The following is a 14,515-nucleotide window of genomic DNA, read 5'->3' as shown; positions in this document are numbered from 1 at the left end:
CGTTGGCTTGTGAGTTTGACTTTTTCACAGTATCAAGGGACCGTAGACTTGAGTATTCGATATAAATTTCAGCTTGATACCAAAAACAACCCGTCCGATTAGGGCCCTTCTGGCCTCCTCCACTCAAGCGACAGCTCAAGCCGAGGTTCGTGGTCCCCGTAAAGGGGGGACGCCCTTGTGCATGTCGCTACCAGGGTGAACCTTCAGTTCACCCCCGCGTCCGCGTTAAAATGTAGAAACCCTTCTGGCTAACATTGAGAGACACCAACCAAAAAAAAAAAACAAAAACAAAAATATGACTGGATCATTATGTGAAACAGTAAAATCAACAGATTTTCAAATTCACGACAAATCTAATAAAAATATTTCTGTAGCCTAATTTTTGTCATTTTCGAAGCCTAATATTTTTTTTGGTAATACAACCGTAGGAAACTTATAGCATCTAAGGTTAGACAACCAATCAGAGCCACGCTTGAGGCGTGGCACGAAAATTCGCGATGCACGTGAGTCTGACGTTGCCAGATAGAATAAATTTGTTAAAATAATGCAGCAAAATAAAAATAATACTTTATATTTTAATATTTTGGTTGGAACCGGGAGAACCGGGTTTCATATTATTCAGACCCGGTTCTCAAGATCATCAAAAAACCCGGGTTTACCCGGGTTTTTCGGAACCGGGTAAACCCGGGTGCATGCCCTAGGTGCGTATAAAGCAAAATTACCAATCTTCTATTAGATGATACGTGTAATATTCAAGACCAAATCTAAAAAATAAAATATATAACAAACTAGATGATAATTATGTTCAACGATTCTGTTCAATCAAAAACATAAAATATTAAAATTGACTCGATAAAAAAAAATCACCAAGTTAGCTCTAATTTTCACACTTTTACGTTTTCTACTTGACATGGTAATACTTATTATGATTTTTTTTTTCATAAACAATTATATTAAAACATTTGCAAGATATTTGTCAGAGCATTTTGAGTAATTACTTTTAGTTTTGGTTTTATCTGCGATAAACCACTTTTATCGTGACAAAACCAAACGTTTATCTCGAGAAAAAAAGAGCGCCAAAAATGAAACCAAAACTAAAAGTAATTACACAAAATGATCTGACAAATATCTTGCAAATGTTTTAATATAATTGTTTATTAAAAAAAAAATCATAATAAGTATTACCATGTCAAGTAGAAAACGTAAAAGTGTGGAAATTAGAGCTAACTTGGTAATTTTTTTTTATCGAGTAAATTTTAATATTTTATGTTTTTGATTAAACAGGATCGTTCAACATATCATCTAGTTTGATATATATTTTATTTTTTAGATTTGGTCTTGAATATTACACGTATCATCCAATAGAAGATTGGTAATTTTGCTTTATACACACCGCGCGGGGACGCGGCCGCGCGGTGCGTTGTGACGTGACGTCACAAGCGGTCACGTGACTATTAGCGGGACTCGATATTTTTCGAAACTTTGAATGCGTATAAAATCAAAACTACTTGGTATTTTTGACTACGACAAAAACTAGTGTATTTGTATACATACAGGCTTTACTGAGACACAATTTCAAGGGATTTGGCATACCTAGTAACATTCTTCATTAAACAATTTATTTATTGTTCAGCATGGCGGTGTGGTCACAATCATTTGGAACTTCCCTTTTAAGTCATATAGACCTGTAGTAGGGAAGTTCCCTCTTCCTTACTGAAATATAGCTACATGCTAACAATACAACACAAAAATTATTTAATTTATATGGTACTAAGTAATAATAAATATATAAATATATTATATAAGTAATAAGTAAATAAATACAATAAATAAAATCAGAATATTTTATATTAAGATATACAATATACATACATATATATAAATAAAATACATACATATATATACAGATATATAAATAAAATAGAATAATTTATATAAACAAAATCATGTTAATTTTATTATTATTATATTTTTTTTTTTTTTTTTACAATAGCAAATCTTCCGCATCATCATAAGTGATAGTTTTGAGCCATTTATGCACTGTTTTTTTACAGTCTGCAAAGGACATTGTGTAGAAATTTAGAGTTCTATTCATTTTGTTATATAATTTAATTGATTGCGAATAAAATTGTCTGGAGGCAAATAGTGTTTTATTATTTATTTGTGGTAGAACGGAGAATGGTATTCTTTTTTTTAGAATGTTTGGGTCGACTTTTATGTTTTTATGAGTTTTAAGTATACATTGCTGAATATATAGTTTTCTTACCGTAAGGACATTTGCTTCTTTATATAGGGTATCGGTTCTATATCTCTTTTTCTTAAATAGCGCAATTTTAATAATAGATCTTTGTGCCCGTTCTATACTAATGAATTTTGATTTAAAAGTGCCACCCCAAATCGTAATGCAGTAAAGTAAAAGAGATTCGACTAACGTTCTATATATGTACATAATTAGTTCCTTATCTGCAATATCACGTAATTTTATAAAGACCCCAATTAGTTTTCTGGCGCGTACAGTGACAAGATTTATTTGCGGTTGCCAACTTAAATTTTTGTCCAAGATGATACCTAAGTATTTGATTGTATTTACTCGTTTAAGAGGGGGGCAATTTGATGAGCAAGATTTATAATCCGTGCAGTGGTGAAGAGTTAATGTTAAATTAGGATCTGGTTGCATATTGTCTCTTATTGAAAATGTAATGTAATGTGTTTTTGACGTGTTAAGTGTTAGCAGATTCATATTTAACCAGTTCGATATCTTAAATAACGCAGAATTTGCTAGATTAAATACTTCGATCCAGTTAGAGCCGTGGATGAAAATAGCGGTATCGTCGGCATATGAAAAAATTTTTCCGTTTTTAATTTTAATATTTGTTAAGTCGTTAATATATGCTAAAAATAATGTGGGTCCAAGGACGCTTCCTTGGGGTACGCCGAAGTTGGAACAATTTTCATCATCACTTATGATGTCATTGTTCAGCTTTACCCTTTGAGTTCTGTTATAGAGGTAATCCGTTATTAATGAATGAAAAGTACCCCTAACGCCCATTTTATTTAACTTTTCTAGAAGAGTGGAGACAGAGACGGTATCGAAAGCTTTTTTTAAATCCAAGAATATGCATAAAACTTTGCGCTTTGCATCTAATTGTTCTGTAATATTATTTGTAAGGCTGGAGATAGCGTCTTCAGTACTGATTCCTCTTCGAAAGCCAAATTGTGAATTAGAGAGAAGGTTGTATTTGTTTATAAAACTTGATAATCGTGAATTTATTAATTTTTCCATTATTTTTGATAGTGCTGTCAGGACCGAGATCGGCCTGTAATTGTTAATGTCGTCTCTGTCTCCACTTTTATATATGGGAACAATAATAGAGCGCTTCAGTTCAAACGGGAAGATTCCGTGGTGGAAGCACAATACAGCAAGATGAGTAATGCTAGGTAAAAAGTAGCTTTTAGCTAGTTTAAGGAAATGTGTAGGAATGTTATCCCAACCGGCCGCAGAATCAGACTTAAGATTATTTATGATAGTTTCTATCTCATTTATATTCGGTACAATAATACCTATCGAGTTTATTTGGGAGGGAAGTGAAGCAATGTATTCTTTTTCTAAAATTGGGTCACTTTTTATTTTTTGAGCCAAGTCTATTCCTATGTTGTTAAAATGTTTATTAATGTAATTTGCAGATTGTAATGGAGTGGTTTTTATATTTAATAGTTCAGTATTAATTGATTTTTGTTTATTTATATTAGTTAGATTTTTTATGCATTTCCACAAGGTCTTGTTATCATCTTTAGATTTATTGAGTAACATTCTTTCATATTGTTTTTTTAATTTTTTAATTAAGTTATTGCAAAAATTGCGATATCGTCGATATGTAATTTGCAAAATATTATTATTCTGGTCAAGCCGAGCTTTTTTTTGTAGTTTATTTCTGTTATTAATACATTTTAAAACACCTGGAGTAATCCAGGGCTTTAGAATTCGTTTGTTGGATGAAATTTTGTAGGTTTTTGTAAATTTATTTAGACATTTTGTTATTAAATCAACTAAGCTACTACATAAAATGTTAGGATCGTTTATATTATTTAAATATGTAAGATCAGTTTTTTCTAGGTCAGAAACCGCTTCTGAAAAGTTAGTAACTGTTTTAGTGAAATTCCTTTTTTTTATTATTATTTTATGAAATATACTTATTAAAATCATTTTATGGTCAGTTATCGTTGTGTCTAATACTGCAACTATTATCTTAACATTAGCAGAAGAAAAGTTAGTGAAAACATGGTCCAGACAGCTATTTATCCTTGTATCATATTTATGTCCAGGTAATAAGTTGTGCGAGGCCAACATGTCCATATAAGTTTCTGAAAATTTATCGCTATGTCCTTCAATTATGTTAATATTTATATCGCCAGTTAAAATAATGTTTTTGGAGGGGTGTAGTGAATTCAGATATGTATCAAGTGAATTTATGAATGAAGTCGGATTTCTTTCAGATGGAGAACGATAGATAGCAATAATGTTCAGATTAGGAGTAGTGATTTCTAAACATGAAGCACCGTGAATTGTAATTTCCTTTATTGTATGTGTGATCGATGATTTGATAAATATTACGACGCCATCATTTTGATTTATTTTGTTAATGGAGCTATGAGTGGTGTACGATGGTTTAATAGGTAGCGGTTTGTTTTGATTAATTCTGCATTCTGTTAAGACAATTATATCGATAGAATGGTGTAACATACTAAGATTAATATCTAGGTCGTCCAAATTGTTACTGCTATGAATACTTCTAATATTTTGGTGAACGATGGAACAGTTAGGTTTATCCGGTGACATATGCTTATATAACTCTGATATGGAGCAATTAACAGCGGTGGTATTATATAAATCGTCTAATTCATCTAAAACTGTATTACGATCATCCATTATCTGAATAAAAGAGATGGGGGGTGTAGTTTATTAACAAATACATAAGTATACTAATATAGATTGTGTAGTAGCAGTTGTATAATAGTAATATTTGAATTAAATTAATATTTGAATTAAAATAATAATAGTTGTATAATAGTAATATTTGAATTAATATAATATGTGGTAAGTTCAAGGTAAGACAATACTCAATAAAACATTTTTTATAGGTACGTTTGCAGTATGTAGATAGTAATAAAAATACTTGTTTGTAAGTTGTATAACATGGTAGGATATAAATAAAGTAAATATAAAATATAATATGATATAAATAGAAAATATTAGTAGAGTAATAATAATAAACTACATAAAAATATAATTGATAAAATATAATGTGTTTTAATTTAACTAGCTTACTATATTCTAATATTATAATATGTATGATATTAACAAACATAAGACATAGGTATAGTCATTTCTTTAGAAGATCCTGTAGTTGAGTTTCTTTGTGAATTGCAATTATAGGCGAGTCGTCATCACGTCTCAAGTACACCTTTCCATAGTTAGTCCAGCAATATTTAAAATCATTCGATTGTTTGAAGTCTCTAGCCAGAAAGTATAATCTAGAGCAGTGGGGTGTAAGATTTTCGGAAATAAAGATTGGTATGTCTTGATTAGTTGAAATGCCCAATTGTTTGGCACTTAATTTATTCGATTTGTTTTTATAGTTATAACTTTTTGCCGTTCTCAGTATGTTATCTTTTATAAATGTATTCGTGAATTCTACGATTAGGGTACTTCTTTCCTGTTTTTGTTTCTTAGTTCGAATTATGTCCTTTATTTCAGTTTTATCCATTTTTAATTTAAGACAATCAGATAAGGTGTGAATCATTTGTAATAGATCGGTTTTCTTTTCTTTTCCTGTTATGGGAACATTTCGTATTTCTATGTTGGCTTAAGTTGTGTCTCATATTTTGTATAGTTCGTGTCTTGTTTAGTTATAATTTTATTATATTTTACTTCTACATAATATTCTATAGCTTTCACATATTTTTCACACTATTGTTTACCTTACATATATGTCATATTGTTTCTCTTTCCTCTCGCTCCGAACTTTCGGAGTGATCGGACGTGTCTCGTGTTAAATTAAATTCTTATTTAAAATTCAATAATTCGTTGCGATAAAGACTACGCAGTACGAGGCTCAAATAAATCATAGGCAGTGCAGTAGTGAGCGCGATAAAGACGGAGTGATTGGAACAGATATATTTGTGTCGCATCCTAGCGTGTCTCACCGCATTTCTCGGTATCATCGTATTTGCTACCACGAAAACTGTGAACCTCACAAAAAAAATGTCAAATTTATTAAGAACTCCTCCGGGTGTCCAACAAGTATCCTCAGAAAACGACATTGTCAATCTGGATCCTGATAACCCTGTTAGTTACGTGGGCCGAAGAACTAAACGACCTCGTAGTGGAGAAAAGCTTACATCCGACTGCTGGACACTGAAGGATGAACTTCTTACGTTGCTATATACCTAATTGGAAGAGGGAACAAGATCAAACCCTCAAAACATTGAGCTCAGATAAGGCAATACTAAAACTACAAAATACAAAAATACAAGAAACCACTTCTGAGCTTGAAAAGTCAATGCAATTTATTTCCACTCAATATGAGGACATTTTAAATAAAATAACGGGTCTTGAAAGTCGGTGCAAAGACAATAATAACTACATTAATTCATTGGAAAATAAAATTGATGACTTGGAAAAAAAGCTTAAGTCCACAGTTATCGAGTTTCGTAACATTCCATTACAAAGTACATCACATCAAGTAAAGGAGGTGACACAACCTTTGTGAATTCGTTCAAAAAACCTGCAATGTTCTAAATGTAAACTTACAATCCACTGAGATCAGAGATATATATGGTATGGTATGGTATACAAATCAAAGACAGGAAGTTCTACTATCTTTTTGGAGTTAACGTCGACAATCACAAAAAATAGGATCCTAAACAACATGAAGAATTATAACAAAACTAACTCAGCCAATAAATTATCTTCGGCAACTCTTGGTTTACCGGGCCCAATAGCACAAATTTATATATCTGAGAGTTTGACCAATAAGAACAGAAAGTTATTTGCCTTAGCACGCGAAATAGCTAAAGCTGGTGGATATAAATTTGTTTGGACATTAAATGGGAAAATCTATGTCAGAAAATCTGAGGGCACTCAACGAAACGAGATAGAACGAGGTGGTACATATTTACGTTTTCTCTACATAAGAACCATCCTCGTACTTCAACGAATATTATAAAAAAAGAATTATCGAAATCGGTTCAGCCGTTCACACGTGATGCCGCGAAACGACAACGCGAAACGGGTGCGGACGCGCCGCCTTTTATAGCTCCCGCCGCGAAGCGCGTCGAACGCGGCAACTGATACACAAAAATAATCCTTATGGCTGCATGATTCTGTATTCACGCGCGATGACTTATAGCGTATTTCATGTATAACTTTGGTGTTTCTACACCGATTTACATGATTCTTTTTTTATTGAATAGGTAATAATGTTAATTTTTTTAATTAATTTTAATTAGGGATGAGTGAGAGTAGACAAATATAATCAGAAAGCTCCGAATTGCTAAGCTATTGAAGTATCACGTGAGTCAATTTTAAAAGATAGACATATGCTGTCTAGGAATTTATTTTTTTATAATAATAATAATTTAAGAACATTTGTGTCGTACATGATTTCTATGTAGCTTTAACCATTAAGGCTGCACACGCGACGGAAGCTTTAAAAATGGAGTAACTTCTCCCGTTTTCCCAATATTTCCCTTCACTGCTCTGCTCATATTGATCGTAGCGTAATAAAAAGTATACTATAACCTGCCCAGGAGTATGAAGAATAATTGTGCCAAATTTCGTAAAAAATCCGTCGTGTAGTTTTTGTTTCTATATCGAATATACAGACAGACAGACAGACAGACAAAAATTTTACTGATTGCATTTTTGGCATCAGTAGCGATCCCTTATCACCCCTTCATAGTTTTTTTTAAATATATTTCATGTACAGAATTGGCCTCTCTATGGCCTCTCTACAGATTTATTATAAGTATAGATGAGATTCGCATATTCGCATCATTTAACTTGTGCAATTCTATCCATTCAAGTTAATTAATCAAACACCCCATCAGTTGATATGGTCTGCTCATTTATTGTTGTTTTCTTTTTGCGATTGGTCGACGAGCGTTATGAAGGTAGATTAAAAACATCCGCTTTGCAATTCCATATACTGAGTGGAATTTATTGAACAGATTGAGCCGATATCTTTTTATTAATTCAACACTTCAGATTGTAAACACGTTCATTTGTACGCGACTTAAAGCTTGTTTGTCTTTCTTTGAGAGAGTGTATATAAAGTGAAAGGATTTTTGGGCATTTTCGCCAAAATGTCTACAATCCAATTCACGGGATGTCCCACACATAAAAATTGCAAAAAAACTCAGGATTTTATGATTTAGAAGTGTTGAATTAATTTTAAATAGTTTAGAATTACTTAAGATTTCTTGTTTTAATTTTACTTAAGAGAAAATTAAACCAAAGTTCCAAAATTTAATCCTGAAAATTGACATCTTACGGATTGCAGTACTGTCCCCTTTCCGAAATGTGATCATTATTTAACAATTTCTCAGCAATTTCGCTATTTATAACTTACTGCAAACGTTTAAATTATTGTAATTTCGTTGTAGTTTTCAAGTGTAATAAACTCATAATACATTTTATTACAATTATATTATTTTAAATTAGTTTTAATCGTGTCCCCTTGGTATCTGTTAACTGGACATGTCCTGCACCGTTACCATAAATGCTCAATAATTTCGTTCGGTTTTTTTTCTACCTTCCACAATTTTTTTATAAAAATAGCAACACCAAATCGAACACGAGCTATGTCTTATTGCTCTGAGATGTCAGCAGCCATTTGAAGTGTCAGCCATTTTAGCGTTCATTTTTGACAGTGTTGTGAGCGGTAACGGTCATTTTGCAAAGTTTTCACCTCATACTGAGCGGTAAATGTTTCACGATTCTAGAACGATTTTGTAATGTTAATGTTAAAACAAAGGTAGTTTCACATGGTGACATTATTTGTGGTTTTATATAGTTTAAAGATATTCAATTATCTTAACATATATTTAGTTAATGATTAGAAATCTAAGAAAAGATGTGCGACCGTTACGTCCTTTTCGTTACCAAATGGCTGGTAACGTATTAGCTGGACCAAAAATGTAACGAACAGGACAGCGTAAACATATGGATACACTGAGAGAATTTTAGTACCTACTATAAAATTGCTCTGCTTATTAGCCACCTGCCAAATTTAACTTGAGGTTTATAAATTTGCTTTTGTTCTGAATTTAAATTTAAAACAAATTGCATGTCAACTATGAGATAAATATGCTAGCTACAAAACTACATCAAGTAAAAGCTTTAAGTAGTCATTCTTAATTAGTCCCAGTATGTCCTCAACTTTACTATGTTAGGACCGTTACTGATTGGTCAGATATACGTGACTGTCCCCTGAAATATTGATGAGTTTTGATAGTTTATTTTGTGAAAAAAAATTAATATTTTTTTATATAATTTCGAAACAAATGCATTCTCAAGTACTGATTGGTATTGTAATTCTAGATTTGCCCCTAGTTATTTCATTAATAAAATAAAAGTTAAGTATTGCATTTTCGTAAAAGCACAGAATACATAATAGTAGCTAAACGCTACAGAACGGACACTCTCCGCCTCCCGCCAAAATTATACACTTACCTCACCCCGCACGATCGTGATTAAAATGGGCCATATTTTTCTGCAAGGACGATACGCAACGAAGATTGACAACATTAATCAAATTGACTTAAAGTAATTTTATTATTTTGGATTTGTGATTGTCGTTTTTCGTAGAAAATGATTAGATATTGTGCTGTTTACGGATGTATTTCATCAGAAAAACGCGAATTTTTTTTTTACGCTAGTCACAAATGTGCCAACCATAAAGCGTTAACACACACATTTGCAGTCTCTACAGTGTGACTGTCAAAACGATAATTTTGTATGGAGTGTCCGGGGTGTGGTAAAAGTAACGGTCATGACAATTTGTTACAAGTTACAATAAGTAATTATTTCGTTTTTAACTAGAGTTTATGTTCATTTGCTAGACAAGACAATTATTAAGCTACTACATGCCAAAAAACCCAATTCTAACTTTAGTTTTATTTCAAAAGCAAAATATTCTTAGGTAACGTTCTGGACCAAAAAACGTGCCTAAGTTACTATTTTTCACTATTTCATATAAAATCGGGGTTTAATTTATCTATTACTCTAATAAACCAACAATTACCCAAAATACTGAAAAAAATATTCAGTAGCATATTTTGAGAGGTGGTACCAATTGAAAAAAAAATGCCCTTTTATCGTGCAAGTTTAGCTGCGTAAAGTGGTTACATACTGTAATAGAAACAAACCCATTCCGATAGATTATCCACACTATCAACTCTCATACAAAAACAAACGATATAGGAGTTTGTGTAATGTAATGATCAAGTAATCGAACAGGTAAAACACCATAAATTCTTAGGTGTTCTGGTAGACGAAGGTCTAAAATGGGACAGTCATATTGAATATATGTATTTGTGATAGGATAAATCGTTTCGTTTACGTATTACGTCGCCTAAGAGATACTGTATCTATGAATGCTGCAATAAATGCCTACCATGCATATATATCGTCGATACTATCTTACGGAATAATTCTTTGGGGACAGTCTTGCGAGGTGCGTAAAGTATTTGTGGCACAAAAGAAATGTATCCGAGCCCTGTGCGGATTACATCAAAGGGACAGTTGCAAACCAATGTTCGGTAAATTACGTATCCTTACACTGACCTGCATATATATAAGAGAAGTATGTTTATTTGTTAAATACCACCCAGAATATTTTAAAAAGAAAGGAGAAGTAAATTCGCATATGTTAACGAGGTATCAAAATAAACTGCACTTTCCAACGTGTAGAATAAATCAAGCAAAAAATAGTGTGATATTTATGACTATTACAATATATAATAAAATACCGGATAACTTTAAGGATCTCCCAGTAAATATATTTAAGAAGAAACTGACGAAATTGTTAATGGAGAAACAATTTTATGATATTCAAGAACTTATTACATTGCGGAATCTGTGACAAGGAAGAATTAGTGACGTTTAACAATAGTGATTAGTGACGCGAAGAAATTTGTGTAGTGTTGGTGTAGTGTAATTTAACTTATTTCCATTTAAATATTTGCACACCCAGAAAGTGGGTAGAATGTATTAGCGCGTTAACATTGTAATAACACCTTTTTTGTAACTACATTCTTGTAAATAAATGAAATTTGAATTTGAATTTTGTGGACTTTTAGCTCAAATGTCTATATATATTTTTGGTAATTTTTATTCGCTTAGTGGAGACCCGCGTGATCCCCATGCTACAATTTACAAAAGGCTTTAATGTTATAAGGCCTTTATTCTGAAGTGTTTTTAACTCGTCTCATAAACAGCCGAGTGAGATGCATATCTAGAGATACAATATTATACATATACCTTACCTATGTACTATGCACCGAAAGTATTCGGTGCATAGTACATAGGTAAGGTATCTACTAAGTCGAAATGCCACTTGCTGAGCAACAAACGGCGCCCGTAGCAAGGGCCAGCTGTTTGTTTAGCCTGACTTCTGTTTCCACATGCATAGTTTTATGAAAAAACATTTAAATAACTAAATGTTAAATGTTTTTCAACGGATTATCTTTATATCTTTATATGAAAGAAAACAGAATATTTTCAACGTCAATTTATTTCATTGTTATTCAAGAAACTTGTGCAATTAATTAATTATTTAAATACGAAAAATGACATTGAATAATTAGACCTTGGAAAAAACATGTGTTTCTACTGAACACATGAAATATAATATTTGTATTTCCAAAATGAAATAGATGCGTGTAAGAAATGGTGAAAGAAATTTCTTTCATGATTTGTAATGTTTTGTAAACATTTTAACCGATGATTGTCATAACATCACACCATTTCGTACTCTTTCAATTACTGACATTATTGTTCTTTAAAAAGCGTTTATACTTTATTTCATAGGCTATAACTTAGGGCTATAGTTATAGCCTGCTTCGAAAAATTACAGCTATACGAGTAATGCTACGTTTATGGCTTTACTTAAGTTAAGTATTTCAAATGTTTGTCAACGATTATGATGGCTTGATTGTGAAAGTTATTATTTAGTTGCCTACATACAGAATACGGAAGCTCAATTTAGATGTTAAAATATACATCAGACTGAAACTGAATCTGTCAGAAGCTGCTCCGCATGCCAATATAAATTTTTAATTAAATCTGCCACGTTGGCAATTTGTGCGACTATCTCAATTAGTTGTTTGTTGCCGCGTTGTCTGTATATTGCCTTTTTTACAACAGACCGAATAGTCAGCCATTGTATAAAAATTTTTATTCATGTTTTATTGTTTACTTGAATTCAACAACATTCAAATATCATAAGGGTTCCATATCGAAAGTCTCTTTTTTATTTTGTGATACATGGTGTTAGTTTGGTTGGTACACGCTGGTTAATATTTGTAACTACAATCTATTTAATTTAAACTAATTGTTCGTTAGTTGTTTGTTACCGTGTTGACCGTATAATGATTTTTTACAACAGTGCATCCCTTGTATAAAATGTTTTTTTGTTTAAATTTAAATCAAATATCATATAGGGTTCCATATCGAAAGTCTCATTTTTATTTTTCGATAGGTACATAGCGTTAGTTTGGTTGGTACACGCTGTTTAATATTTGTGACTTCAATCTATTTAAATTGTTAACTGTGTTTTAAAATAAGCATTTATTGACATCCGGAGGCGGTGTGTCTCGGTGTATGTTTGTTTTGGTTTATCAAATATTCATTATTACTATAATATCCTTTTCAGAGTGTGTTTCGTGTAAAATATAAGAAACAGGCAGCGTCGGTGGTAATTTGTTATAAGGTTATAACGTCAACAAAATCTTGTTATTGTTTAAAGTTTTGACATTTATCAATTACTTCTTAATTAATTGACATCCATTCTTTACCGCAGAATTTTAAAAAGGTTTTTATAAACCGTTTCTCTCCTATTTAGGACTCTTCGTTATTAAATAATTAATATTGGGTTTCTAAAAATGTTATTTAAAGAAAACACGCTATAATTATGTTATCGCTGGGCTTATATTTTCGCTGATAGCACCTAAATTCTAAATTCGCTTGGCTAGTAAAAATCGCAGAAGCATTCGAGTTTACAATAAAGTATTGTTTAATTTTTAAACACAATAGTGGTCGAAATTTTCGTCGTTTGGAGCATATTTATTTAAACCGTTTCTGCCGAAGTCCTGCCTGAAATTGGAGACGTATACGGCGCCAAGGTCGACCGGACGGCATCCGTCTTCGGCAAGGACGTAAGGACGAAGGTGACTCACCGAGAGGCTGATGAACGGTCGTGTGAGCGTCGCAGTCAGCGCACACCGCCGACCGCAGCATCCTCTCTCTTTGCAAGCGACGGAGAAGTTGCAGGTGTTGAGGAGTGAACACCGTGCCGGATCTCTCGCCGACCAAAACAACATCTCCCGCTTCCCACCAAGCCTGTTCCCGCAGAGTCCCGTCTCTATTAAAAAGCCCCATATCTTTGTACCCTTCTGGCGGGCTGAGCGCCCCAGGCTCCGGCTCCTGGAAGCGCTCGCACGCCCCGCAACCCGAACATTCCTCGCTTTCTCCCTCATCGGAATACCCGCATTCATCCCGGACTACAATAATATAATCGGCCTCAAAAAATTCATTAGCACTCTCGTCGAAGACAACCCGGTGCTTTTTTGATTTATTGCCCTTTTTAAGTGATGACTTTAAGTTATCGTGATCTTTGTTGTGCCGCGTGTCACGAGCGGCGCGATCGCCGCGCATCGTCGCGTGTGTGCACGGCGCGGGAAGTCGCCGGAGTGCCGGAGTGACGGAGTGGCGGTGGCGGAGTGGAGAGGAGAAAGCGAGTGGTGTTCGGTGCCCGAGCGGAGCGGAGGGTGGGAGCCCACGACGCCTAAAGCGCTGCGCCCGCCTATCGATCGAGCGGTTTTCACCGCAACTAAAGAAAACGGTTTTCCGACAGGCGAAGTGGTCACGCCCTGCACCGAACCTTGGCGAACCATGGACCACCTTTCAACTGTCACAAACCTTCAACGTCATGCCACTGAACATCATTGTCATAAAGACAGTTGAAGTCATGTTGAAGTACAGTGGCATGACGTTGAAGTACGGTGGCATGACGCATAAAATAGCGGGAAAAACTTTTTCGTAACTTTTATTTCAGCAGTTCTAGAAATTTAAATTATGCATTTGCAACAAGAACAATGTATCAATTAACCTGTTTTGTATTTTTCTTAGTAGAAAATATATACGTATGTACTTACAAAAAGGTATTTTTCAGTTACGGACTAGGTGTTATTAATTATTATAAAGTTTTAGTAAATATTCTGTAAGTAGGTATAT

The 14,515-nt window shown here is 33.3% G+C and overlaps 1 protein-coding gene across 2 annotated transcripts in view; it reads right to left on the bottom strand.

The window, feature by feature from the left end:
• LOC149491381 (uncharacterized) overlaps positions 1 to 14,204 on the bottom strand; it is a 117,653-nt gene extending 103,449 nt beyond the window's left edge. For both annotated transcript variants that reach the window (XM_089697226.1, XM_089697234.1), the window contains exon 1: positions 13,459 to 14,204. In XM_089697226.1, coding sequence (XP_089553352.1) covers positions 13,459 to 13,936 — 478 coding nt within the window. In that variant the 5' untranslated portion in view covers positions 13,937 to 14,204. The remainder of the gene's footprint in view (positions 1 to 13,458) is intronic.
• Positions 14,205 to 14,515: the final 311 nt, after the last annotated feature.

The sequence above is a fragment of the Colias philodice genome, chromosome 1, assembly GCF_061535455.1.
Source record: "Colias philodice isolate Cphi_HAF_F1 chromosome 1, ilColPhil1 Martin Lab GWU primary, whole genome shotgun sequence".
Lineage (NCBI taxonomy): Eukaryota > Metazoa > Arthropoda > Insecta > Lepidoptera > Pieridae > Colias > Colias philodice.
This window is presented reverse-complemented; position numbering and strand designations above follow the sequence as displayed.